The sequence below is a fragment of the Rhinolophus ferrumequinum genome, chromosome 3 (assembly GCF_004115265.2).
Source record: "Rhinolophus ferrumequinum isolate MPI-CBG mRhiFer1 chromosome 3, mRhiFer1_v1.p, whole genome shotgun sequence".
Taxonomy (NCBI): domain Eukaryota; kingdom Metazoa; phylum Chordata; class Mammalia; order Chiroptera; family Rhinolophidae; genus Rhinolophus; species Rhinolophus ferrumequinum.
This window is the reverse complement of record NC_046286.1, coordinates 13406464-13434298: the sequence shown is the minus strand read 5'-3', so window position 1 is coordinate 13434298 and position 27835 is coordinate 13406464. Positions and strand designations below refer to the sequence as shown.

The window sequence follows — 27835 nt, the reverse complement described above, 5'->3', positions numbered from 1 at the left end:
TCTTAAAAAGCTGAGGGACTTTTTTCCCGAATTTTGGCTAATGGTAGATAGTTTTGAATAATTGATGGGCTTAGTCCTCGTGTTTTTTAGACCTTTTAAAATGCATGCCAGAAAATGTTTTTTTTTTTGGCCAGTTTCCCATGGCTGTGTTAGGATCCCATTGTGGATTTGCAGTAGGTATTGCTTGTTTTCCTGTAGGGAAAGGCTTTAGAGTGGGGTCTCGTTCTGTTTGTTTATTATGATATGTTAGGAACTGATTAGTTTCAAATTTTTTGGCTGCTTGTAAAGCTGCCTGCTTTTCAGAGTTAGGGAGAGTCTGATTTAAAAGTAACGTAACGTTCTTCCAAGAAAAGTTAAAGACCTGAGTGAGGTTTTGGAAGGCTTCTATATATTTGTTAGGGTTATTTAGGCGAAGGTATTAGCGGCTGCCTTACAAACCCCAGCTCAACAGGGTACCCGAGGAAAGTCTGACTGCCACCATTGTGGACGGTCTGGCCACTGGAGAAGGGAATGCCCATGGCCACTTCCCTAGGTCCCCCTTTATTTGTTTGAGATCCTGTAGGAAGAAAGGGACTTGAACCATGACAGGCCCAAATTCTCCTGGCATTTCCTGTACGGGAAGGAGATTTGTTCTTAATTGGGAGCTCCTTCGTACAGAAGGTCCCGGATATGGAGGGCAACAAGACAGAGCTGGGGTAGGAACCAGCTTCCTACCCCAGAGAAAGAGTAGGGTATAGAGCTTTGGGGTGATCCCTTGACTGGGTGTTCATTAAATGGGCCCTCAGAAAAGGAGGATCCTGCTGGGGGTCCCTTTGGAGGAGTCTCCTTAGGAGGGGTTTTCTTAGGAAGAGTCCCCTCAAAAAGAGTCTCCCTAGGAGGAGGGAGGCAAGAGATCATGGCCAAAAGAGCCGAGTCAACTTTACATTTTTTATAGAGATTTGGGTTGTTCCTTAGGGCGAAAAAAGCGGGTACATAAGGAACTTTTGTCCATTTGCCTTCGGACCTACAAAATAGATTTAACTGCATGATAGTATTATAGTTTGTACTTTCCTTGGAGGCCAAGTTTTCCCATTTTTCAACTTGTGTTGAGGCCAAATCTTGGAGCAAAAGAAAACCCGACTCCGCTTTTTTAAAGTTTGAGGATTAAATTTGTCCCAATGTTTCAAGATGCAATTCAGGGGGGTGAAGGCGCGTGAGGGCTGATTGCCCATCTGGAAGGGAGGAAGAACAGAAAGGAGTCCCTTTGCAATTCATTTTCCACAATTTGCTCTAGGGCGTCCCCTAGACAGGTGGGCCATGGGCACCAAGTGACCACGACCGACCGGTTCCGAGGCAGGTGGAGAGACACTGCGTGCCAGGATTATTCGCACTTACCTGGGCAGCCCAGCCAGTACTTGTACTTCGGTGAGCGCCTACCCAAATCCGTTTGTGTGTGTGTGTGTGTGTGTGTGTGTGTGTGTGTCCCCGCCTGAATGTCTGGTACTGGCCCACAGGCCAGTAAAGGCTGTGGCTGAAATAAGATGTTTTAAGGTAGAGGGGTGTATGCCCCAACTTTGGGCGTTACAAAAAGTGATGGCACGATTAATATAATAGTGGCCTTTTAAATAAAGATGTTTCAGGAGGGAATATATACTTAAGGCTTGTAAAGAAGGCATGTGGTCAAAACAAAAAGGTGTAGGGGGTTGTCTTGAGATTGGGAACTATTTTGTTTCCACCTATGATGAATGCAAGGTGCTTGTCAGCTTGTAGGTGCTGTGCTGGCCAAGGGAGTTAGGGCCCAGCAGTTAATGTTTAGCTCGTTTCTGTTAGCCCATAAGCTTACTTCTGTTAACTTTTTGTTTGTTCCATCCTACCAGCTTACAAGCTGGTAACTGTTAACTTCTGTTAACTCTTTGTTTTATTAGGAAGGTTGCAAAAACAACAAGAGAGATTTGGGGTGTGTATCAGGACACTTCCAGCTGCGCTTTAAACTTGAAGGAGATCCCAATAAAAGGATATAAGAGGGTGAGCTAAATGCCAGAAAAATTTTATTCTGAGCAACAAGGGATGTCCTATAGAGACAAAGATCCATGTTTTTACCTTAAGGTGTTTTGAGGCTGGTGGAATGTGTTGAGGAAATTTCACAGGGGAGAGACCCTGGACCAGTGTTTTAAAAGCTGAGGAGAGATGGTGACAGGATGAAAAGAGCAGTATAGACGGAGGAGTTATTCCAGCAGTACAGACGGAGGCACCCTTATGGGCGGTTGGCCTGGGAAGGAACCAGAGAGATCTTTGGGACCCACCACAGAATAGCCACAGCCAGGGTCCCTCAGTTGTCTGCAAAGGCCCACAGTCGTGGCCACGCGCCAGTATTTAGCTTCCTCGCAGAAAGGAGAAAAAAACAGCAGAGGTGGAGGAGAAAGCAGCTGAGAGGGGGAGGGAGACCTCTGGATGGTACCCTTCCAGGCAGTTGGGCCAGGGGAAGACCCAGGGAGCCTTTGGGACCCATCGCAGAGTAGCCGTGCCAGAGCCCCTCAATTGCTGCCAAGAGCCATTCACCCCTACCTTGCTCCATTTTTGGGCTCCCCTTCTCACAAGAGAGAAAGCAAGAGGAAAGGCAGTCAGACTCTGGCCAATGTTCCTCCAGCTTGGCGGCAGGGGGGATTGACCGGAGCCTTTCTGCAAAGCCTGTCCTTCGAATCTTAAGGTTGGCAGCCATGCTATTCACTTTTAACTGGCTGACGGAGGCCCAATATTTGTGTGGCAAGAGAAAGAGACAAAAATAATAAAAGCCCATAAGTGGGCAAGTAGACAAGCACAGATCATATTTACCTCTCCCAGATCCCGGAGCCCCCAAATGATGCAGGATTTGTTGCTTAGTGAATGCCGGGGGTTCCTAGTCTTGTGGAGCCAAAGAATGGATACACGGACCAGGGAAAGGCAAAAAGTTGCACAGGAAGATAGTTTATTACAGCAAGCAAAGAGTTACAGCTCCTGAGTGGGAGGGGGTACCGGAAGCTGGGATGCCCACTGGCTAAGGCAAAAAGCTTGTGTTTATATACCTGTATTTTTACCTGGGACGGGGTGTTGGGATGTGGGGGCCCATGGATACAATGTTTCCCAGACTAGCTTTACTGCTTAGCTTGGAGGGAGACCAGTGAAACAAACCCAATTGTCCCAGAGTATGATTGAGGGTATTTTTTGTTCTGGCATGGTTGTCCTGGGACAGTTGCCTTGTATTCTGGTTTTGTTTTGCTTTTGCTTAGTTTACCAAGGAGTTTTTAACTGCCTGATGTCATACTAACTAACCTGTTTCAAAAAGACAAATAACAAGCAAAGAAAAATATTTGCCACCTCTATGCAAAGTTCAAATCTTCCTAAAAAAATATCTCCTAGAATTTTAGAGGGAAAAACACAGAAAGCCTGTATAAAAATGGGCAAAGACTATAAAGAGACAGCTCACAGGAAACAAAATGCAAGCAAAACATGGATATTTGATCAGCTTCACTTGCAATAAGAGAAATACAAACTACAAGGACACTGAGAAAACATTTTTCTTCTATCGGATTAGAAATATGCAAAAGTTTGACCACACACCTATTGATGAGACTGTAGGAAAATATATACTCTCTTGTATTTCTGGTGGGAATATAAATTGGTATGACCTTTATGGAGGAGAATTTGATATTTATCTGAATTACTGATATATATGTACTCTTCAGCTCAATATCCCACTTTTATAAATTTATTCTATAGAAATATTTGCCCTGTATAAAATGGCATATGTATAGTTTATTCATTATAGCATTGTTTATAATAATGAAAGATTGAAAACAACCCTCAATAAAGAACTAATAAGTAAATGATGAAACTTCACTGCAGTAGAAACTTCACTACTATGTACTTATAAAAAAATCATAACAGAGGGGTGGCCAGATGGCTCAGTTGGTTAGAGTGCGAGCTCTCAACAACAAGGTTGCCGGTTCAATTCCCCCATGGGATGGTGGGCTGCGCCCCCTGCAACTAAGATTGAAACAGCGACTGGACTTGGAGCTGAGCTGCGCCCTCCACAACTAGATTGAAGGACAGCGACTTGGAGCTGATGGGCCCTGGAGAAACACACTGTTCCCTGATATTCCCCAATAAAAAATTAAAAAAAAAATCATAACGGAGCTCTCTATGTACTAAGAGAAAAATATGTTCAAGGTATATATTTTAATTACTTTAAAAAAATAAACTATTTATTTTAGAATAGTGTTACATTTACAGAAAAGTTATTAAGACAATACCGAGAATTTCTGTATATCCCACACCCAATTTCTCCTATAATTAATATCTTACCTTAATAAAGTGTATTTGTTATAAGGAAAGAACCAATAGTGATATTGACATATTAGTATTAACTGGAGTCCATACTTCATTCAGATTTCCTTAGTTTTTACGGAATGTCCCTTTTCTGTGCCAGGATCCCATCCAGGAGACACCACACTTAGTTGTCTTATCTCCTTAGGCTCTTCTTGGCTCTGACAGTTTCTCAGATTTTCCTTGTTTTTGATGACTTGGACAGTTTTGAGGAGTATTGGTCAGGTGTTTTGTAAAATGTCCTTCAAGTGGGATTTGTCTGATGTTTTTCTCATGATTAGACTGGAGGTTTGGAGAAGGAAACCACGGAGATAAAATGCCGGTCTCATCACATCATATCAAGGGTACATTGTATGAGCATGACGTCATTATTTCTGTTCACTTTCATCACCTCCCTGAACTAGCGTTTGTCATGTTTCTCTACTAGGAAGTTATTCTTTTCTCTCGCTTTCCATACTGTCCTCTTTGGAAGGAAGTCAGCCCACGCTTAGGGGATGGAGAATTATGCTCTACTTTTGACATACTTCCATCATTGTGTTTTGCTATTTCTTGGAGCACTTCCTTACTTTCTGGCACTAAAAGATGCCCCCAGGCTCATCTTGTATATTTCCTGCCCCAGTCCTAGAATCAGACATTTTTCCAAGGAGCCCCGGTTCTACTTATTGGAGAATGATATTAAAAACAAAGTACTGAGCACTAGGTGTGTTCATTGCTAGTGGGGTGTTGTTGGTTTTGGGCCCTCTCAGCTAAGAGTAAGGAAATGCATGCATGTATACTAATCCCTGTATATACACATATCTATAACTATAAAATTGCTGAAATCTACTCTCTTAGCAACTTTCAAATATGCAGTAACAGTATTGTCAACTATAGTCACCATGCTGTGCATTACATCCCCATAACTATCTCTATCTATATTAAGCTAAACATGAATTCATATTGATATTTCCAAATCTAATCTATTACCACATGGATCATTCTAACCTTTTCCCCTTGCTTATCTGGAGTTTTCCCAAGATATATATTTTTTAAGTGAAAAAAGTAGGGTGCAGCCTGATGTGGCCGTGAGGAGCACGGTGCTCCAACCACCTGAGCCGCCTGGCTGGCCCTGCTTTACTGTTTTCTACTCAGCATGTTTTCAGGCTATAAAGCTGTTGCTGTGTGACATCTATTCCATTGCTTCTAACTGTGGCATCGTTGTCCATGGTTTTCCTAGCACATTTTATTTTTTATTGAGATATAATTGACAGATAGCATTATATTAGTTTCAGGTGTACAACATAATGAGTCTGTGTTTCTGTGTATTGAGAAATGATCACCACAATAAGTCTAGTTGCTATCCACCATCATACATAGTAACACATTTTTTTTCCTGTGATGAGGACTTTTCAGATCTACTCTCTTAGGAACTTTCAAATATGCAGTAGAGTATTGTCAGCTGTAGTCACCAAGTTGTATATTACACCTCCATGACTTTATTTATTTTATAACTGGAAGTCTGTACCTTTTGACCACATTCGCCCATTTCGACCACTCCGCAACCGCTGCCTCTGGCAGCCACCAATTTGCTCTGTGTGTGTATATGAGGTTTTTATTTTTATTTTTATTTCACATACAAGTGAGATCATATGGCATTTGTCTTTCTCTGACTTATTTCACTCAGCACAAGGCCCTCAAGTTCCATCCATGTTGTTGCAAGTGGCAAAATTTCTAGCACATATTAAACACCATTTTTTCAGAGATCAGAGGATGAAGCTATAGATGTCTTCTGTGGAACGGGAGAAGTCGAGTTGAGGCTGTTCCTCTGATGTGGTCTTTATAGTAAAATTCGAGGCGGTGGAGAAGGTTCTGGAGGAAGCCGGGGCAAAAGCTGTGGAGAATGACAGTTAATCAAGAGATGAAATCTAGATTGCCACGTGGCCTCAATCGAGTTGGCACAACCCAGCATGAGTTGTGCAGGGTGCAGGCAGCGTGGTTTAGTGCCCTTCCCCAGTAGGCCTCCACCACGCAGCACTCTGAACACAGGAAATTATCGATGCCGAGACCCAGAGAAGAAGAGCAGAGTGTGTGGTTACGCACGCTTGGGAGATAGCAAGGACATAGTGAGAACAGCCTCCTAGGGCATTAGGGTGGGCAAGGAGGCACTTGAAGTTGAACTGGGGTTGAGTCAGAAGGGGCTGTAGAAATGGTGAATGATGTGGGGTGCAGAGACCAGATTTGGCAGACAGGAGAAGGGAGCAGTCAGGCTGGGTTGTAGCTGGAGGGGAATTTTTAGATTTTGGATGTGGAGAAATGTGACGCATATTTGCATACGTGTTGAAAGCATGTGTTAATTAGATATACCAGGGGTGCAAAAACAATGTCTACAAGTGGACACTTTGGTCAACGTTGCTCAAGGCGTAGTTCACCGTCATCAGAAGTGTCTGGACGCTGATGGTAACCACTTTGAGCACCTCCTGTCATTGCAGACGTCAAACGTGACTTGTGTTCACCTTTTGTTATTGGTATATATTGAGTAGTATTACAATTTTAATACAGTTTTCCTTTCTTAAAATGTATATACGTGTTTTTTTTTTGGCACCCTCTGTATTTAGTAAATGAATGCTACTCCATTTCACGTCTCTATTGCAGGGCAGCCATGTGGTAAAACTCTGAAGGTGCCACTCACATAAACTACATGAAATGACTCCCCCTTGAGTTGTTTGGCACACAAACTATATATGGGCTTTGCTGGAACCTGAGTGTGGCAATCACGAGCTTACCACCTATGGAATGCTCACTGCGTGCCGAGCACGGAGCACACTGCGTCACGTTCACTGCCTCAGGTGTCCCCACGACACCCCTCTGAGGTAGGCACTGTCACCCCGAATTGACAGATGAGAAAAAGGACTCTGTTCTCTGTTAGAGAAGGAAAATAACTTGTCCAAGGTCACCCAGCCAGAAGTCAGCAGCATCTCTTGCTGGGGCTAGGAGCAAGGATTGGGCTCCCCAGAACCAACTGGGACTACCCAGGACCTCTCCAAAGCTCAAAGGACCTCTTAGTTTTCAGGCCTCCCCACGTGATCCCTGACCCCGCCCCTGGGGACCTTCACTCCTTAGAGAGCAGCTCTTTGGAGAAAAGGTGGCAAAAGATAGGGGTGGAGGAATCAGTCATTAAGAGGCTTCTTGGGGTGACTGGTTGGCTCAGTTGGTTAGAATGTGGTGCTAATAACACCAAGGTTGCCAGTTCGATCCCCGCACGGGCCACTGTGAGCTGCGTCCTCCTTAAAAGAAAAAAAATAGGCTTCTTAACACAGTATGACCTTGATGGGAGAGGAAGGGAGAGGGGGTGGTAGGGCCAGAGAGAAATGGTTCCTCAGGAGGTGGCGGGGGTGGTGATGGAAGGAGCATGCGGCAGACTCGGTTTAATCTTTGAAGTCACAAAGGAGTAGGGGCAGGGCTCATGCAGTTAGTCTCAAGATCAAGGGAAATTGGAATGCCACCCCCCAACTAAGCATAAGAGAGGTGGGTGAGTCAGTACAAATGGACGGGAGCCTTTAGCAATTGCTGTAGGAGGAAACATGAAGTCAGTTATCCTGGGATGCAGGAAATGTACACAGATCAGGAAGGAGTTAGTCATTTAGGGGGTTGACAGCTCCCTAATTGAAGGAAATGTGGAGGCCGTTCCTATCCAAGAGGCTGAAAAACTCGCATGCCCCAGTGTCCGGGTCAGAGAGACCAGAGCTCTGGAAGCCATGGAGAGATCAGGAAGGATGGGAGGGACGGGAGGAGTGCTGGTGAGGAGCTGTGGCGGGTAGTCTCCAACTTTGCACTGCAGCAGGAGGCTGGGGGCTGGGGGGCTGGGAGCGGCTGGCAGAGACTCCAAGGTCAAGACCTGGTGGACTGAGAATCCCTGGATGCTTCCTGTGAGGGCACTAGTTTGGCAGGAGCAATGTTCTGACAATAATAACTATTTGAATATGAACACCTCAAGGCAGGAGTGAATTCACCTGTAACACAATCCTCACCCCTCTCCCAGCGTCACACCCAGGAGGGTCAGTTCATATCTAATCTGTTGGCTTTTGCAGCTGTTGAATTTTTGACCTTTAAGACACTTGCAGTGCCACCTCTGGAGACCCCGTTTTGAATGGCCAGAGGCGGCGGCTCAGGGCCCTGTGGACCTCTAACTTTGTTCAGCTACAGTGGGGGAGCTTGGCTGGGCCCTGGCTCAGCCCTCCCCTCGGACGCTGCTCCATGGCTCTGCTCTGTACAGTTCATAGGGACGTGCCTTTAGCATCCCCGGCATTGCCCATAAATGCCAACAGCTCCCTCTAGCTTTTGTGACAACCACAAATGTCTAACTGCTCCCTGGAGGTGGGATAGTACCATCCTGATAACTACTGGGACCCACCCCCCACTCCCACCCCTTCCACCCTTCCACCCCTGTGCCGGGGAAGTGACTTCCACCCCCACCAGTCTTTTCCTGGCATAGAAACATAGAGACACAGAAGCCAGTGCCATGTGCTGTTTATTATAATAATGCCCCTGAGTGAGAAAGAGGAGAGAGAGGCCATGCCAGGCAGGGTGGTCAGCAGGCAGGTGTGGGCAGGACAGAAAGTGTGGAGAGCCTCCCCAGCCAGGGGAACTGGGGAGGTGTCATTTAATCTTTAATAAAATAGACTCAGAGAGGGAGAGAGACTATGGGGGTAAATCCAGCCACCAGAAGCCTGGCTGGGGAAAAAGAGAAACACTTTGAGCTGGGAAGGTGGGCATGGAGGTTCACTGCTAGAGTAAGCATGGCATCTGGGCCCAAGTGCTGCTACTGGAGCCCATTCTGTCAGCAGAGACTGCAGAGCTGAGAGCTGCAAAGAGTACTCGCCCCCCTGGGGCAGAACCCCCAGTGGGCGGGTGGTGGTGGTGGTGGTAGTGAGCCAGGCTCCTGAAGCCCCTCTAGCCCCACATGGTTATTTGCAGCCACTGTGGGGAGAGAAGCAGCAGATGGAAGAGGTGGGGTGGGGCAGGATGGCTGGAGAGAGCCCTGGGTGAGGGTGTGGTAAGCTCCCGTCTATGTACCTGGTTCAGGTTCAAGTGAATGTGGCCAGTATTCTTGGGGTCCATGGTTAGAAAGTATGCTGTTTTGGGGAGGAATCAAGGTAGGTGGGGTTGAGAGCTGAGTCAGTGGTCTGAAAGAGCCACTCCCAACCAGGGAGGGTGTCAGGGGGTGTTAGAGGCTGTCCCTTGCTGCTCCCCAGCTAAACCCTCCACCTCCCACCACGCAGGGGATTAGTGACAACAACTCAGAAAGTTGCTATGATCCAAGCCGAGTTCTGAGTGCTATCCATATACTAACTCATTTAATCTGTGCCTCCATCTCATGGGGGCGTGACTATTATTACCTCCATTTCATAGGCGAGGCAACAGAGGCACAGAGAGATAAAGTGACTTACTCAAGGCACAGAGCCAGCAAGTGGTGGAGTTAGGGTTTGAACCCAGATTATCTGAATCCTATAAGGGGGAGTGGTTCTAGAGCAGAGCTCCTCATGCGGGTGTGTAGGAGAAGGCCAGGGGTCCCCCGCCTGGGATGGAGAGTGGGCAGATGCCTGACTCACTGAACATGGCCTTCAGCCTCAGGAAACAACTGATGAAGCTGTCAAAATCCATGATCATGTTCTCATTTGCATACCTGGCCACCATCACCTGCGTCACCTTGTTAGTCACCTTGATGCCTGGGAGAGAGAGGAGTGTGGAGGGGGAACAGTCTAGCCCTCTGACCACTGCCGACCCCTCCTCCAGACCCCTGGCCACCTGCTTTCTCAATTGCCAAGCGCATCTCATAGGAGTTCAAGGTGCCTGAGCTGTCCTGGTCACACTCTAGGAAGATGTCCTGAAGGAACACAGAGATGAGGTAGGGCCATACACATAGCATGGCGGTTGAAATAATGAAACAACAGACCCTGTTCGTGTGGGGGGGGGGGCGGGGGGGGGTCAGGGGCTCCAGTTCTAGCTTCATCCTCACTAATCCCCATCCCTCTTGAGCACCTCCCTGTCTCACCCACAGGAACTGCCCCCTTTCCCCGAAGCCCGTTACCGTCCATTTCTTGATTTTTTTCCATAGGATCTGGAACTCCAGGAGCCCCAGTTTGCCAGAGCCATCTTTCTGGGGGGGCGTGGTCAAGGATATCAGAGGAGGAGTGAGGGGTCATTGTGGGGGCAGGGAGGCAGAGGGACTCACAGGGTAGGGGGACAAGACCACGCGGTGCTGGCTGGTAACTATGGTAACAGCCAGAAAACCTGGCGTCTTTTGCTGCCCGCGAGTCTACTCCCCGTCAGGAAGGAGGGCATGGCTGGCCAGAGAGGTGACACCCTCGGCCAGGCGGAGGGGTAGGGGGACAGGGGCGGAGAACACTAGACAGGACCACCCACTGGACAGGAAGATACATCCAAGATGTTGATCATGCCGCGACACACGTCCAGGCTGAAGCCCTTGCTCTTAAGGTTACTGACTGTGAGGGAGGGAAGAGGCAGGAGCAAGAGAAGGGATGAGTGGGGGAGAGTGGGGGCAGCGGAGCGGTGAAGGCAGGGGGGGAAAGCTGTGAGCAGCAGGGCTGGAACACTCACGTTTGAAGGTCACCTTGTTGAGCAGCCTTTGTAGCTCGTACACGCCTATCTCCTGGCCCTAGGCAGGGGGACCGTAAAGCCCTGCTCTGGCCCCTTCCGCTCCCGGCCACCTCCTTTCCCCGCCCAGCTCTCAACCTCTCACCTCTCCTGCCACCATCTCAAACAAATATTTGAAATCTTCCTCGATATCATCCTCAGAGATGTTCTCCTGGAGGGAAAGGAGTGGGGATCGGCCCCAGGCCAGGAAGTCCCTTTACACCTCCGCCCCCAGAGGCTCCCTCCGATTCCCCAACCCCAGAGCCTTCTCTCACCTCCTGGAGTAGCTCAGCACAGTTGGCTTCATCCATTTCCCTGGGCAAAAGTGAATGAAGCTCAGGGGTTCCCAGAGGTCAGAGAGACAGGGATTTCAGTGGGGTGGTTAGGGGGTTTGTCATGTCATATATCTGAAGCAATCTAGAAAAGGCCCCATGGCATCTGGGTTCTGGTTCTGGCTCTGCTACTAACTGGGACTTCCCCTCCTCATGCGTCAGTTTCCCTGACTGTAAAACAGGGATAGGGTAGGGGAGGACCAGAAGACTGCTCCCTGAGTTTGGTATCTTATAGCTCTTGGGCAGGTGACCTTGGAGCAACGAGGAGGGGCCCCTCACCAGGATTCGCTGTGCTTCTCTGTGAAGACCCGAAGCAGGAAGTCAACATCCCTGTGTGGCTCAAAGGTGGAGGGAATGATGATATATTCCCCTGGTGGCAGCTGGAGATGGCTGCTCACCTCCCGCGTGTTGGTGAAGATCTCTGAGAAGCCATTGTCCTGATACTTCGTGAAGAAGTCCTTCTTCAGGTGGATATTCTGGATGTTCTGCAACTACATGTGCCCTGCAGGTGGGTTCAAGGCTGGCCTGGGACGGCTGGGAGAGAGGGACCCCCAAACTGACTGGACATCGCCCAGCTGGCAGGTAACCCCGGTGTGGGCTCTTCTTTCTCCGACTCCCACCCAGGGCCTAAGGGGGCTGGAATCCTAACCAAGGGGCCCCCAGAGCCCTTTGCCAAATTCCACCCTTTTCCCATGCACAGGGATCCGGGCCACGATCAACTCCAACGTCTCTGTACCTCCTTTGGAACCTGGGAAGGGAAGAGAGAGGAGGATCACCAGGATGGAGAAGGGGCTCAGGCCTGTAATGTCCATAGTGTGTGTGTGTGTGTGTGTGTGTGTGTGTGTGTGTGTGTGTGTTGGGCGGGGGTGTATTAAGGCACTGGGACACTGGTGACGGGGTGGGGTGGGGTGTGGGCTCTGACAGCTAAAAGTCCTAGAATTAATCATTCCTCAGCTTTGGGCAGCAAAGTACAGTTTACACAGTGTTTTGCCAGGGGGAGATTTTTACCACTGCAGGTTAAGGACAGGAAACAGACTCCCGAAAAGGTGAGGTACCGTGCCCCATTTCACATTGCTCAAAAATGAAAAGTGGGGGCGGGGTAAAAAAAAAAAAAAGAAAAGAGCTGGGGTGAAAATCTAGGAGAGCACTTTCCTACACATGAGCATTTCCATGAGACGCTCATACCCTGCAGGAAGCCATCTAATAGGGGATTATGAAATTGAGGATTGAGCACAATTACCTTTGTAGAAAGGAGAGTGAAACCAAGATACATAGATTGCTGTCCTGAGGGAATGACCAGAACCGTTAATATGCTGATGGCACTGGAGAGCTCTGTGGCGGGGAAAGAACACAGCCTTTCCCAGGAGTGCATCTAACCTTGCAAATGTTTTGAAGCGTGTCTGTTAAGTTAGCCTGGGGGACTCATGGCCTAGGAGAAGTGCCCGGCTTGTATCTGTTTTGTTCACTATTGACCTCCCGGAGACTGGACTGGGTCCCAGCACACAGTAGCTGTTCCATAAATACTCGTTGAATATAGAAGAGAATGAACAAACGGCTATTTCTAGGATTTTGCAAAGCATGGTTTGGGAAATACTTGTCGGGGATTTCTCTTGGCCGCTGGAGTCCAGGTTCTTGGCGGGACATCTGGGGGGAGGCTTGGTGGTGGGGGCTTGTGCAGAAATCTCGGAGTGTCTGGGAATCAGGACACAGGCTCTGCTCCTGACCCCTGCCTGCGTGAGCTTGAGCAAGTGACCGCACCTCTCTGGCTCTCAATCTCTTTTAGAAAAGGCGTTACTATTCACAAGGCCCTTGGACCGATGCCTGGCACAAAGGAAGTGTTACCTACGTGTTTTAGATTAAAAAGTCTGTTAAAAGCAAACTGCGGGCCTGTCTCAAAAGCACAATGCACTAATTAAGAAAGAGCCAGGGCTGTGGAGCCTGTTGGAGAGGGTGCCGCTCCCGAGTGGGCAGTGGCCCCGGGGGTGAGGCCAGGAGAAGGAGCAAGAGTGGCTGAGGGGTCAGCTGGCGCGCCCACCGTGTAGATGACAAAGCCAATGGTCTGCAGCTGGCCTCCGTGGGACCGTGCCTGCCGCCAGTTCTTCTGCATCAGGGCTACCAGGCAGGTGCAGACGGCTTCTTCATCCTCTAGGTCATCGTCCTCCTCGGGGAGAGAGATCTTAAACTGGGGGTTGGTCCAGAATGTGTCTGTGGAGGAAGTGGGTCAGGATGACTCAGCCCTTCCCAGGGTGCACCGGCGTCCCAGCCACAAGCCTGCCTCCCCTGCAGAGCCCAATGGCCCCTGACCCCATCATGGACACTGACTCCCCAAACAGGGTTGTGTGGTGAGTCAGTGGCCCATCCCAGGCGCCCTGCCCTCTCAATCCCCTCACCCACCAGGGTGGTTCCTGCAGCCCCCCGCTGTGCTGCCCTTCCGCCAGCTGCCCTCGTAGAAGGTGGTGTGCCAGCAGCTCTTGTAGTCCCCAGAGAGCGCATCCGGCATCAGGCTGCAGATCTCCAGGGATGTGAAGTTCTTCAGGAAATCTTGGTAGGACATCCTGTGATGCAGGGCGTGGGTGCTCGCGCCCCTCAGCGGCACACCCCTTCCCAGGAGCCTCCACATCCAAGGCACAGGTGGGAGGGTGGGGGTAGGGGAGGGGGGATGGGGTGTGGGGGGAGAAGGAAGCCCACCCAAGCCACACTGACCAGAACTCCCCATCCTCCCTCTTGTGCAGCAGCTGCTTCTGGATGCCGGGGGACACCTCTTCCCACTCACTGGCACTAGAGCAGAGACAAGTGGGGGGGAGGGGCTGTAGGTCAGGAGGCACCTCCTTTCTCCCCAAGACATTCCCTCACCCCTGAATACCTGCCTACAGGGGTTCCTGGGTCAGCTGGAGAATCTAGAGGGGAGGAATGCAACCTGGTACACCCCTGGGTCCCTCTGTGGCACGGCCTGGCTCATGGGCCTGCCCTGTGCTCTGCCTCTCACCTGGGCAGGGGCACCTACTTGTCACTCCAGGCTCCATTCCACTCAATCCGGCCCCAGGGATTCCGGACCCGAATCAGAGTTTCCATCTTGCCTCGGTACCAGACCTGGGTGGGGTGTGCCGTAAAGGTCAGGAGCAAGGGGGCGGGAGGAAGTTCTCTTGCTTCACATGCCTCTCAGGGCAGGGGGCAGCTGTCAGACTCACATCCTGAAGTCCAGTCACTGAGTAAGCGTGTCCTCTCACCAGCTTCCTCGGGGTCACGGATTCCAAGTCACTGTCGCTGGTGATCTACAGAACAGAGAGGAAGGAGAGGAATTCAGGACCTGGTCAGAAGGATTGCGACGCCTGACCAGAGGGGAGGACGCTACGGGCTCATTTCTTTAAGATGAAACGTTGTATTTTCAAATCATTGTAGACTTACATGCAATTGTAAAACATACTGCAGAGCGATCCCGTGCACCCCATATCCAGGGCCCCCCTTTGTGCAAAGACTAGTACAATATCAAAAGCAGGGTGTTGGCGTGGATGCAATCTATCAATCTTTTCCAGACTTCCCCACTTTTACTAGTGTGTGTGTGTTCTGTGCGGTTTTATCACATGGGTAAGTCTGTGTACCCCCCACCATAGTCAGGGTACAGATGTCCATGCCCACAGGCAGCCCTTGTGTTGTCCTTTTATGGCCACACCTACCTCTTTCTTATTTCCCTCCTCCCTCACCTCCGACAACCACTAATACGCTTCCTGTTTTTTCATTTTGTCATTTCAAGACTGTCATGTAAATGGAATCATATAATACAGAACCTTTAAGGATTGGCTTTTTTTTTCTTTAAGTGATTTTTTTTTAAGTCATTTTGCTAGTCATAAGCAAAAGTGCTTGAATACTTTCCTCCCTCCCCCGCCCCCATTTTAAAAAAACTTTTATTTATTTAAGTGTGTTTTTCCAGGACCCATCAGCTCCAAGTCAAGTAGTTATTTCAATTTCGTTGTGGAGGGCGCAGCTCACAGTGGCCCATGTGGGGATCAAATCGGCAACCCTGCTGCTAAGAGCACCAGGCTCTAACCAACTGAGCTAACAGGCTGCCAGGGATTGGCTTTTTTTTTGATTCAGCATAATTCCCTTAAGATTTTCCCAAGTTGTTACGTGTGTCAATAGTTCATTTTTTTTTTTTTAATTGCTGAGTGTGTGCACCACAGTGGAACTATTCACCCTTTGAAGGACATCTAGGTTGTTTCCAGTTTCTGGCTATTACAAATAAAGCTGATATGTTCTGGCTTTTGTGTGGACATAAGTCTTCATCCCCCAAGATTAAATGCCCAAGATTGCAATCGCCAGGTCATACGGTAGCACTCTAGGTTCACTTATTTATTTGAACAAATATTTGTTGGGTATCTATTGCATACCAGGCACCATGCTAAGTTTCAGGATCCAGCAGTGAATAAAACAGTCACTGCCTCATGGAATGTGAAAACTGTCTGGAGAACAAAGGCTATGAATAAATACATAGATAAGTAAGGCAGTTTCACATCATAATTTCAAAGTAGACAGTAGCTAATTTAGATTGGAAGGCGGGGAAGACTAGTCTGAGGAAGGGACATTTGAATTGAAACGTGAATGAGAAGGAGCTATCTATGCAGGTATCTGGGGAAAGAACCTTCTGGTGACAGCAACAGCAGGTGCAAAGGCCCTGAGGCAGGACCAAGCATGGCTTACTTCGATGGAGCAGCCCATGAGAGAGGATCGATGTGTGGCCTTCCTAAGTATTCGCAGCATGTTCTTAGGGGGCCTCTGGAGTTGGAAGTTATGGGTCACACCCCCTGTGAAGTCCTCAAAGCCCTCTACCGTGTTGCCCCCTGACAGTGCTTCATAGGACCCGCTCAGCCTGTGGGCACAGAGAGAGCACTGTTCGGACTCTGGGATAGAGATGTGAGCTTGGACATCAAAGGGTGTGGTGAGGGAAGGGAAAGATGCCCTGCCTACCCCCTGCCCCTTCCCTTGATTCCAGCTGCCCCCATATCTGCCAACTGGTGGGGCAGGTTTGGAGGCAAATCCAGTTCCTTGGCTCAGGTCACTCACTTGGCATATGCTTTCTCCAGCAGGGCACTCCAGAACTCAGTGCCCTCGCCTGAGTGCACGAACACCAGTTTGCCATTCTTTGTGGGCAGCCGGTCATCCACCACCACGTCCACCCACTGCCCAAATTGCCAAATCTGTAGGCAGCAAGGTGGACCTCAGCGGGGCATGGGGCATCTGTCTGCCCCAGGACCCCCCTCCAAGCACATGCATATAACACACACACACACACACACACACACACACACACACACACACACACTCTCCTTGTGTGAGAAGTCTGTTACACGAACGCCTCCTGGTGGCCACGTTCAGTGACACACCAGTGTTACAGAGCCCACGCTCCAGAAAGGCTGAACAGACAGTGAAAGGCAATGGAAAGCATACACCGCACCCCCACCTCATTTCCAGGTCCTGCCATGGCCTCCAGAGGGACCCCACCCATCTTTTGACTTTGGCTGGACTTTAGGATTTCTGAGGTCTTAAAAACCCCTGTGATTCTCAGAAATATTTTATGATATGGGGAATTCATCCACATGTCCCTAAATTGAAAGAGCAGATTGCAAAACTTATGTGACACAGACTCCCAAAATCACATACACACACACATGTATATGTACGTGTGTGTGTGTGTGTACTGAGAGAGAGAGAAAGAGAGAGGAGAAGGAGGAAGCAGAGAAGGAGAAGAAGAACGAGAACGAGAAGGAGAAGGAGAAAGAAGGAGAAGGAGAGCCACAGACCGATAACAATTATTTTGGGAGCGGGTTTAAAAAAGTGGTGAACAGATTTTTAGTGATTTCTTTACTGAGCAGATATTTCTCTGATAATAGGCAAAACCCCACCCTAATAAATGTCATTTTCCAAAAAGAAAAAAGGTAAACTTCAAAGCACATACTAATTGTCTCTCTCCCTCCCTCTGTCCCCGCCACCATGCACCCCACAGATCACCCTTCACCTGAAAATGGAAGATTCCAGCATAGTTTTTCTGGAAGCTCTGCTCCTTGGGTACCACGCGGTACAGCAGTTTGGGGCATGTGGTAAGGGAACCAATGGCAGCCAGAAGCCAGCAGTCCCCTGGAAAGACAGTCAGGGGCTCCCCCCGCTGAGCACTCCCTTATGTATGTAGGTCCCAGAATCCAAGCCCTTGAGGAGCAGCCCCTCCCTGGCAGGACCTCCTGCTACAGAAGCAAGTATGGAGAAGGAGGGCTGAAGGGACAGGCCCTGCGGAGGGGGTAAGCCTCTCTACCGTTTCTGTCAGGCGAGGGATTTACAAAGCAGAGCCAGATGCTTTTGTTTGGGGGTTTGGGGGGGAGGAATTTTTGGCCTTGGTCTTGCTCCTCACTCTGGAACTTGCTTTCTTTGGGAGGGAGCCAGTTGTCTCTCATCCCTTCCACAAACCCGGTCACCTTCCCCCATGCCCCCCACCTGTACCTCATGATTACACTGGTGTAAAAATCAAGCTGTCTCTCCCTGATATCACCCGCATACTATTGGCGACCCAAGGGGCTCAGGGGCAGTATGCCTGGTCTGAGGTCATCTGTTACCATCTCTCTCTTGGGGATCTCAGACCCCACGGGCTGGGGCTGTGGGGCAGGTGGTGCCTGGTGTGAGGACTTTGAGCCAGGCTGAGGCTGAGGGGACTGGGAAAGCTCCTCTGGCCTCTGGAGGCCTGAGATATGCAGGAGGGAGGCAGGAGGGAGGAAAGGAAGGTTAAGGGCACCTCCTCTGATATCCAGCCCAGGGCTCTCCAGCCTAGTGAGCCTCAGCGGCAGCTGTGGGAACTAAGCTCTCCTTGGCCTCTGCCATGCCCACACCTTGCCCTCTTCTCTGCCGCATAGGCGACAGAATTCAGCCCATCCTGGCCTTTTTCCTAAAGAGGCAATGAGGGGTTTGGAGGAAACCGTGGAATAGGACCAGGTTTAGGGAGGAAGATATCTCTGGGGACTGCCCATAGGAGCCAGTGGGAGAGTAGGCGGAGGGGATCCAATGCCTCTTTATTTGATGCCTGAGACAGAGGAAGTTCTGGCACCTGCAGTGGCTTTAAAACACTCCTACGTCAAGTTCTTTGACATGCCTCCCCTCCTTTTCCTCCCCTTGAGTGTGGGCCAGGTTTTGTGCTTGCTTCTAACAAGTTGAATGTGGTGGAGGTTTCTTTACCGTGTGTGTATGTGTGAGGTGTGAGTGTGTGTGGGTGTGTGTGTGGGTGTGCGTTCTGAGACTAGGTGGGAAAGGCAGTATGGCTTCCGCCTTGTTCTCTCTTGGCTCACTCTGGGAACAGCCAGCTACTGTGTGGTGTGGACGCTCGGGCCTCCTCCTGCTATGTGAGCACACCCCTAGAAGTGAATCTTCCAGCTCCCACCAAACCTTCCGGTGACTGCAGCCCTGAGTAGGCTGCAGCCTCCTGAGACCCTGAGCCAGACCGTCCGGTTGTGCTGCTTCCGGATTCCTGCCCACAGAAACTGTGAGACGATGTCACATTTGTTGTTTCTTGAAGGCACTGAAGTCTTGGGGTAACTTACTGTGTAGTGGTCGATAACTAATATATCACCCCAGCTTACTCCCAAACTTAGATTGCAGCAGGTGGGGGTGGAATCCAGATTAGGGGGGGAGCAGAAAGACCCACCTGACACTCTCACTACCATCTCCTCAGAAGGGGATGCTGAAGCTAGGGGTCCCAGGTCCCCAGCCTTCAAAGACACTTTGGCATTCTGCCCCCCACCTCAGCCCTCTGCCCCAATTCACCCCTGCCCACCCCCAGTGGAGACCGGCTTTCTGCTCCCCACTCACCAAGTATCCCCTGGCAAATGTCGGTCGTGGTGATCTCATCCATAATGAAGTGAGGATCGCTTGTGATTTCCTGCAAGGAACGAATAAAGGTTTGAGGGAGCCCAGGACCTCCCTCCCCAATCTCCTTCCCACCTTTCCTGGGGAATGATGCCCACCTCCAAGTTCTAGGGGAAAACATGGATAAGGGAGGGGAGAGAGTGCAGGACCAGGTTGTTACAAGTGCAGGTTGGAATGGCAAAGGTTGGTAAGGAACTTTCCCAGGGGTTACCTGAGATGTTTTGCTTAAGCATGTCCAGAACTGTCCCCAGCCCTGACGGAGGGGCAGCTTAGTGCCAAGGCCAGGATAGGGCTATGGGGGACTGGAAATTATCGAAGTGACTTGGGCATCACCACAATCCTCCCCTCACCCCAGGAGTCCACGCCTTCCCTCCCGGTACCCACCGTGGGCCGCTTCCAGAAGATGTTCTGCACTTTTTTGGAGTTGGGGCCCAGTTCCTTGAAGCCCAGTGAAGTGGGTTCGGCAGGGAATATGGGGTCCTGGAACAGTTCCCCCTTCCTCAGACAGAGTGCTTGCAGCTCCTCGAAGCTCTGGTTACTGTAGTTCCGGGCCTTGTGGTGTTGGCCCACGCCCTGGGCCTTGAGTCGGTTCTGGCTTATATGAGCCGCCATTCCCTTCTCGGTGAACATGGTCTCCACTTAATCATAAAAAGACAAATCACCCAATAAAAAAATAGGCAAAGGATCTGAATAGATATTTTTCTAAAGAAGATACACAAATGACCACTAATCACATGAGAAACTGTTCAACATCTTTAGACACCAGACAAGTGCAAACCAAGGCCATAGTGATAAACTACCTCACACTCACTATTTTGGCTCTAATCAAGGACTAATAATAACAAGTGTTGGTGAGGATGTGGAGAAATTGGAAGCCTCCTATACTTCTGGTGGGTGTGTACAAAGGTGCAGACACTTTGGAAGACAGTCTGGCAGTTCCTCAAACAGTTAAACAGAAAGTTACTATGTAAACTAGCAATTCTACTCCCAGGTATATAGCCAAGAGATATGACAATGTATGTCCATTCAAAACCTTGCACACACACACACACAAAAAAAACAAAACAAAACAAAACAAAAAACAACCAACCAAACAAAAAAAACCGTTGCACACAAATGTTCATAGCAGCATTATTTAAAATGGCCAAAAAATGAGAAAAAACCCCAAACGCCATCCGCTGATGAATGGACAAAAAAAATGAGGAATACACAGTGCCTGGCCCAGCAGGGGCTCAGAAAAGCTTTTGGTGGATGGATGAATGAATGAACGAATGCCTTGCCTTGCACTGTAGTTTGCAAATCCACATTTTCTCTCTCCTGCCCTGCCCGGCCCCCCAACTCTCTGTCTCACTCTAGTCCCCGATGTGCTATATGTTTTATTATTTTCCTCCCTTACTAGATTGAAAGATCATGAGGACAGGGAGTTTTGCACATTTTGTTTGCTGTTGTATAGAGCACATAGCAGGTGCTCAATGAATGTTTTGAATGCTGTTCCCTGGCAGCTCCTGGAAAGGAGGAAGGGTGTGCACCTTAGCTCCTTCACAGGAAGAGGGCTCAATAATGATCCTGTGAAGGGGTAGCTGGGTGTGTGGCTCATCCACGGGACCCTCTGTTCCATCGGAGAGATCCCCCCACACCGTTGAGCAGGTGCCCAGTAAATGGTGGGACTTGCAAACTCTAACCCAGCACTGCCAACAGGCCGTGCCTGGGGACCAAAAAGGGCTCAGCTTAACCCAGGGAATCCAGGGCACTGGTATGGGCGATGGGCAGAGGTCCTGGCCAGAGGATAAGGGTCTCTTTGGGGTCCCCTCGGGGTCCTGAGGCCTGGAGACGCCCAGCCCCACTTACTGGTCATAAGGATTAGGGTGAGTTTGCTGGAGAAAGACTTGGGATTCTGTCCTTTGCTTCTTCCACACAGCCTGTCGCTTGTGATGAGAAGATATTAGGAATCCTCCCTTCGTTAGAAAAATAACTAGCACTTACGTAGCATTTATAAAAGTAAGAGTCAACAGCGTTTGAAAACTCAGCACATGCGTGGCATGGTTCTAAACACTTTATGTGTATTAACTCATTGAATCCTCACGACACCCTCTTGGTTAGGTTTGCTGTTATTGTCTCCCTGCTACAGAGGGAGAAACTGAGGCCCCTGCTACAGAGGGAGAACTGTGCGACCTTCCTCGAGGCCGCACACCTGGCAGGCAGCAGAGGCAGGGAGGATCACACCTAGGCAGACTGGTGCATGCTCTCACCCATCACACTCGCTGTCTTACTGGGAGGGAGCCTTGGTGCAGGGCCAGAGACTGTGCTGGAGAGAAGGGTGAGTGGTCCGTCCCTTCCTCAGTTTTATTCCAGCCTCTAGGTGGTTTTTGTTAAACCACTTCCCCTCAGCTGAGAGGGGCAACTGAGGGTAGATAAGTTGGGTCAGGGAGGCAGCCGATTCCTCTTTAGCAGACCTAGTGCCCTGGGCTGCACCAAGCCAGAGTGAGTAGCTGTGTGACATGGGGCAAGTTGCTTTAGGTCTCTGAGCCTTGGTTTTCTCATCTATATAAAGAGGCTGCTATACCCTACCTTGAAGGGTGTTTCGGGATTAAATGATACAACATACATGAAAAAGACTGGAGTTTAGCAGGAGCACTGCAACTGTTGGTTGCCTTCTCCCCACTGACCTGGCTGGTTGACTAATAATATGTGTTGAGCTCTTGCTAGGATCACATGGCCTCCTGCCCACTCCTCCTTCAAGGGCTTCATGATCATCAGGAAAGCAGCAAACACACTTAACATATTGGGAACATCTGTGGGCTTGTTTTTCTCTGTCACTAGGTTTGAGCTCCTAGGAGCCAGCCCCAGCTCATCTCAGCCACCCTTTGGGAGCATTTATTCTGTGCTGGGCACTGAGGAGTCAGAAGTGAACAGTCCCCTGTGTGGAGCTCTGAGAGGACCCTGCCCAGGCTGACCTTCCTCAGGGTCAGCTCCGCGGCCACAGAGACAGGGAGAAGGTGCCAGGGAAAGAGGCCACCGAGGCTGGGATAATCAGGGAGTTCTGGGGGAATGACTACCTCCTTTCTCTGCTCTGAGCTCACCCCGCTCCCTGGAGGATGGGGTGCACCATGAGTTCCTGGTTCTGGAAGAGCTGGGGTTTGGGGGGCAGGGAAAAGGGTGAGTGAAGTCGGAAGCTGGGATTTCTTCCCCCTCCTTTTCCTTCCACCCTCTCTCTTCCAACCCAAACGCTCTGGGCTTCTCTTAGAAATGGTTGATGAAGCTCCTTCCCACTCCCTCCGAGTAGGGGGAAAGGAATAAAGGAGTGTGTCTGTGGTGTGTGTGTGTCTGTGGAGTGTGTGTGTCTGTGTGGTGTGTGTGTGTCTGGAGTGTGTGTGTGTGTGTGTGCACACGCGTGTGTGTGGAGTGTGTGTGTGTCTGTGGAGTGTGTGTGTGTTGTGTGTGTGTGTCTGGAGTGTGTGTGTCTGTGGAGTGTGTGTGTGTCTGTGGAGTGTTTGTGTGTCTGTGGAATGTGTGTGTCTGTGGTGTGTGTGTGTGTGTCTGTGGAGTGTGTGTGTCTGTGTCTGTGAGTGTTTGTGTGTCTGTGAGTGTTTGTGTGTCTGTGGAGTGTGTGTGTGTCTGTGGAGTGTTTGTGTGTCTGTGGAATGTGTGTGTCTGTGGTGTGTGTGTGTGTGTGTGTGTCTGTGGAGTGTGTGTGTATGTGTCTGTGGAGTGTTTGTGTGTCTGTGGAGTGTGTGTGTCTGTGTCTGTGGAGTGTGTGTGTGTGGCTTATTTCTTTGCCCTAAGAGCCAGTGGAAAAGCTAGGGAGACCCCTTCAGATGAAGAGGGCCCAGGGACGAGGGTGAAGAACATCCCCGAGAGGGAGGAGAACCGAGAACTCTGTGTCATCGCCCGGTCCTTTCCCCCGTGTGGCTGGCAGGGCAGGAATGACTGCCGTCTGACCCAGCTGCAACGCAGGGCCCGCCCTGAGAAATTGGGTCAGGGGTTCCCAACTGGGGATGACCATGATCATGCCCCAGGGTACGCTTGGCGATGTCTAGAGCCAGTTTTTGTTGTCATAACTGGGGAGTGGGGTGAAGGGTGCTACTGGCACCTCGTGGTGGGAGGTCAGGACAGCCGCTGAACATCCTATGGTGCATAGGACAGCTCCTACAACAAACAATTATCCTGCCCCAAATGGCAAGAGTGTCGAGGTTGAAAAACCTGGGTTAAGGGCGCCCAGATGGTGAGGGGAACTGCTCTGTGACCGGCCTGTCCCCGGGAGTGAGTGTGCAGAGCTCTCTTGGGGGTCTGGAAGGACCCCAGAAGGTGCTGGTGCCAAGAGAACGTCAGAGGGCAGGCAAGGCGATGAAGGTTAAAGTTCACGTCCCACATTTCCCTGGGGCCCTCCGTCCGCTGGTCACCACCCAGCCCAAGGAGCCATTGCTCACCGTCCTGATTCCAAAACCTGCCTGAGATCCTGCATATCTAGGCCGCTGGGTGTGAGCTTGTTACTCAGCCAATTGGCAGGGGGACTCACACAATCACACGCACATACTCCACCGTAGTTATCAACACTATGTTTCCAGAGAGGGAGACAGGCCCCAGCCCCTGTCACGTGGGCAGGGGCAAGCTGAGACAGACAGATAAGGCTGGCTGAGGAGAGAACAGGCAGATGGCCAGAGCAGGAATGGATAGGAAGCTTTCTGTCCCTGGTGCACATCCTGTCTTCCCCAGTAGACTGGGAGTCATCTCTGAGGCTAGGGGCAGCCCCCTAACCCCCACCCTGCCCCATCAGAAAGGACCTGTACATTTATGGACAGTTAAATTTCCAGAGCTGGGAGGAAATGAAGATGTTGTCTAGAATGTTCAGTTTGAGGAAACTTCTGAAGAGCCGGGACTGGGTTGGGGTCTTCTACTAGGGCTAGGCCTATATTTCCAGGGCTCAGGCAGATGTGAGGTCCAAGCAGCCAGGAGGCTGGGTCTAGGGTGCCCCTATAGCAGAAGCCAGCTGCCCTGCTCGGCCGGCTGAGGAGCAGGGCTGAGCCCCTCGCCGGCTGCAGTCAGCTGCCTCTGTCCACTTACTTCCCACCCCACAGAACAACTCAGCTCTGCCAGCCCCTCCTTTCCCCTCAGGGCTGCCTCCCGCAGGTCCTGAGGTCTGGTCCCGGCCTGCATATGTAACCTGTTCCTGCAGCCTTCTTAAGATCTGGGCTTTCTGCACCGAGGGGCCTGGGGAGAGGTTCTCTCTGTTCCCGGAGCTTTATTTCTCTAACTCTGCTGGGACCTCCTTCAGGCAAGCCTTTTCGCCAAGGCGCTGTGACAGTGGGATAACCCATCCCTCACTTCTCCCGACTCCAACCTCTCAGTGGAGAGGAGGGGGAAAGGCTCCTGTGGTCTGAACACCAGCAGCCTGTTCTTTCCCAAATGTCTGAGGAGAAGGCTCAGCTCCTGCTCCTAGATAGCATCCAGTCTGATGGAAGAGTCACCCTCAAGGGGACAAAGGCCCTTTTGTGGGGGGAGGTCCTGGTACAGGAGTGGGACAAGCCCCCATCAGCGCCTACCTGCAGAGTACAGTTTTCTGGTGGCTAGTACGCTGTTTGACAGTTGAAGGTTCTGGGGGGAGGGGTAGGAAGATCCCCACCCCCACCCAGAACTCTCCACTTGCAGTGGGATTCCTAGGTCGGTGGCACATTTTAACAGCTGCCTCTTCTCTTCTCCTTCCCACTTGTCCCCCACAGGCGGGCACTGTCAGTAATGTAGCCCCTTTCTCTCTGCCCAGTCCCCACCCACCAGCCTGAGGGCCATCTCCCTGCAGAGTTGGGAGACTCAGCACCCCCACCCCAGGTGGCTTCCTCCAGGCTGGCTGTCCTCACTGTATAGCCAATCAGGACGTGTCGGAGTCCCTCTCCTTCAGCACAAGGCTTCCAGGCAGGGGCTCTCCCTGACACCCCAACCTGACGTTTTATTTTATCCTGAAAGCCTCCTCATCTCCAAAAGCTACTTTCCTACTGACAACAGCATTCTGTCTGTGTCTCTGTGTCTTCACATGGGGCGTTCTGTGTCCCTTTCTTCTTCTTACAAAGACACACACACACACACACACACACTCCCCCCTTATTCCAGCATGATCTCATGTTAACTAATTACTTCCAAATAAGGTCACATGCTGAGGTACTGGGGGCAAGCACTTTACCATATCTTTTTGGGGGGACACAGTTCAACCCATAACACTCTCCTTGGCATGATTAGGCCACTGGCCTGAGGGTCGTGCCTCTCAGGAGAAAGGGTGAACTCCGAGCTGGGAAGTCTGCCTGGTAGCTCAGGTTTATAGGACAGAATGTAGGGCCGTTGAGGACGGGGACTGTAGGGTCATCCTGGGCCCCTCAGCCCTGCCAGCTGGTGCGTTGGGTACAGAGCAGCTGCTCAGACAACTGAGTGGAATCCAGAGCCTTATTCTAAGCAGACCGTGGGCAAGTCCTCCCTGCCCCCTCTTCTGGGTTTCAATTTCCTCATTTACAAGAATATCAATTACAGTTTATTAAGCCTTTATTATGTACCAAACACTGAGCTGAGAACTTTCCATGTCTTTAATCCTTAAAACAGCTCGAGGACATGGTATCATTAGTCCCATTTTTTTAAAAAACATTTGTTTTAGGGGAACAGGACTTTATTGGGGAACAGTGTGTACTTCCGGGACTTTTCCAAGTCAAGTTGCTGTCCTTTCACTCTTAGTTGTGGAAGGTGCAGCTCAGCTCCAGGTCCATTCTAGTTGCTGTTGGTAGTTGCAGGGGGCACAGCCCACCATCCCCTGAGGGAGTCGAACCAGCAACCTTGTGGTTGAGAGGACGCGCTCCAACCAAGTGAGCCATCCGGCAGCTCAGCGGCAGCTCATTGACTTCATTCTAGTTGCGGAGGGCACAGTTCGCCCCTGTGGGAATCGAACCGGTAGCCCCATTGCCCAGAGCTTGCGCTCTAACCAACTGAGTCACCCACCTGCCCCTCATTGGTCCCACTTTAGAAAAGTGAAGTCCAGAGGTGACATGATAAGCCATATCTATTTGGTCTCTGCCCCCGGTTCCTGACACAGAGCTCTGAAATTTCTGGGGATTTCCTAAGGGCTAGGAGCATCTTCTGTTCTAATGAGGTGATTCTTGGAGGCCTCCTGGGTGGCGTCCAAGCCAGGACTAGAAGCTTGGAACTCTTAGCCGCAACGTTTATACTCCAGGGAAGGGAAAGGGACTGGAGATGGAGTCAATAATCCACCATGCCTACGTGATGAAGCCTCCATAAAACCCCCTAAAATACCAGGTTCAGAGAGTTTCTGGGTCTGTGAACACATCCACATGCCAGGAGGGTGGCACATTTCATTTCCACAGGGACAGAAGCTCTGTGGTTCCTTCTGGACCTCACCTTGTGTACTTCTTCATCTGGCTCTTCACCTGCACCCTTTATCGTATCTTTACAATAAACTGGTAAATGTAACTAAGAGTGTCCCCGAGTTCTGTGAGCTGTCATACATAACAAATTACTGAATCTAAGAAGGGGATTGTGGGAACCCCTGCTTATAGCTGGTCTGTCAAATGTACAGGTGACTGACTACCTAGGACTTGTGATTGGCATCTGACTGAGCCCTTCACCTGTGGGATGTGACGCTCTCTCCAGGTAGACAGTGTCAGGGCTGACTTGGATTGTAGGACACCCAGCTGGTTCTGGAGGTCTGGAGAATTGGTTGGTGTGGGAAAAGCCCATGCATTTGGTGTCAGAAGTACTTTGTGTGTAAAGGACAGCAGGAATTCTCCAAAGTCACACAGCTGGGATTTGAACCTAAAGCCTCAGCTCCTATGGATTATCTTCTGCTAGCCCCAGCCGTAAGGAGAGCAAGTGAGGTACACTTTGGGTCTCCCCGTGGCTTTCCTCTCCCTTCCGCGATTCCACCACTGCACCCCTTGGATCCTTTGAAGCACCCAGCACAGAGCTGGATACTCAATCCCTGTTCAGAAAATGTCTGTCGAATGGCCGTGTTGTAATTCCCCCTGCTGACTTGGGCTCTGCCGGTGAAGACGCATCAGGCAGGGTTGGGGGGAGCTCAGGCGTTCCCCTCTACTATAGCCTCCCACCCTGAGAGGCTCTCCCTGAGGCCTTCGCTTCATGTGCTATTTGGGGAGTACCTGGGGCCTCACAGCTGGAAACACTCAGACCTTGCTTTGAGCTCAGGCCCTTCCAGAAGACCCTGTGAGGTGGGGTTAGGGGAGACCCTCTCCCGCGGGAAGGGGAGCATGCCGGGCACTGAGGAACCAAGGGGTCTAAGCTGACCAGAGGCCCAGCCTGAGGTCTGTCTAGACCATGTTGTGGAGACCGACGATGGGTCTTGCTAGGCAACTGGCAATAGTGCGTCGGCCTGCCCAAATAGAAACAGGCTTTAGGAGGCCCAAGGGGCCTTCACGAGACACGCTTCTCAGTTCAAAACTGCGCCTGGCTGCTTCTTAAAGCCTATCCTCCAGGACCCTGCTTAGTGCCACACTAGTCAAAACCAGTGGTCATTTCTAGATGGTCAGTCTCCTGAACACAACTGTTTTTTCCCTTCCTCTGCTTGTGTCTGATTAATTGATCTAGAGCCTTCAGAAGCCGGGTCCCTGGCCCCAGGACATCTC

At 50.5% G+C, this 27835-nt stretch overlaps 1 protein-coding gene across 1 annotated transcript; it reads right to left on the bottom strand.

Annotated features, from left to right (window-relative positions):
- Nucleotides 1-9090: 9090 nt before the first annotated feature.
- Nucleotides 9091-19826, bottom strand: CAPN11 (calpain 11). Its single transcript, XM_033102746.1, has 21 exons — nucleotides 19590-19826; nucleotides 19149-19218; nucleotides 17317-17435; nucleotides 16365-16498; nucleotides 16002-16170; nucleotides 14495-14578; nucleotides 14311-14396; nucleotides 14010-14084; nucleotides 13701-13861; nucleotides 13342-13511; nucleotides 12043-12054; nucleotides 11586-11797; nucleotides 11250-11289; nucleotides 11081-11146; nucleotides 10939-10996; nucleotides 10759-10823; nucleotides 10409-10477; nucleotides 10126-10204; nucleotides 9930-10046; nucleotides 9394-9452; nucleotides 9091-9297 (listed from the first exon to the last, which is right to left on the bottom strand). The coding sequence occupies exons 1-21, from the start codon at nucleotides 19815-19817 to the stop codon at nucleotides 9271-9273; spliced, it is 2100 nt and encodes a 699-aa protein (XP_032958637.1). The 5' UTR covers nucleotides 19818-19826; the 3' UTR covers nucleotides 9091-9270.
- Nucleotides 19827-27835: the final 8009 nt, after the last annotated feature.

Bases quoted from the DNA above. Each gene is read 5' to 3' on its own strand.
- CAPN11 (XM_033102746.1), bottom strand. From the start codon at position 19,817: ATGGCGGCTCATATAAGCCAGAACCGACTCAAGGCCCAGGGCGTGGGC. The intron at 10,824-10,938 runs GTGAGTGTTCCA...CCTCCCTCACAG, and splicing joins CAACAAGGTGACCTTCAAAC to TCAGTAACCTTAAGAGCAAG. The intron at 10,205-10,408 runs GTAACGGGCTTC...GTGTTCCTTCAG, and splicing joins AAAAAATCAAGAAATGGACG to GACATCTTCCTAGAGTGTGA.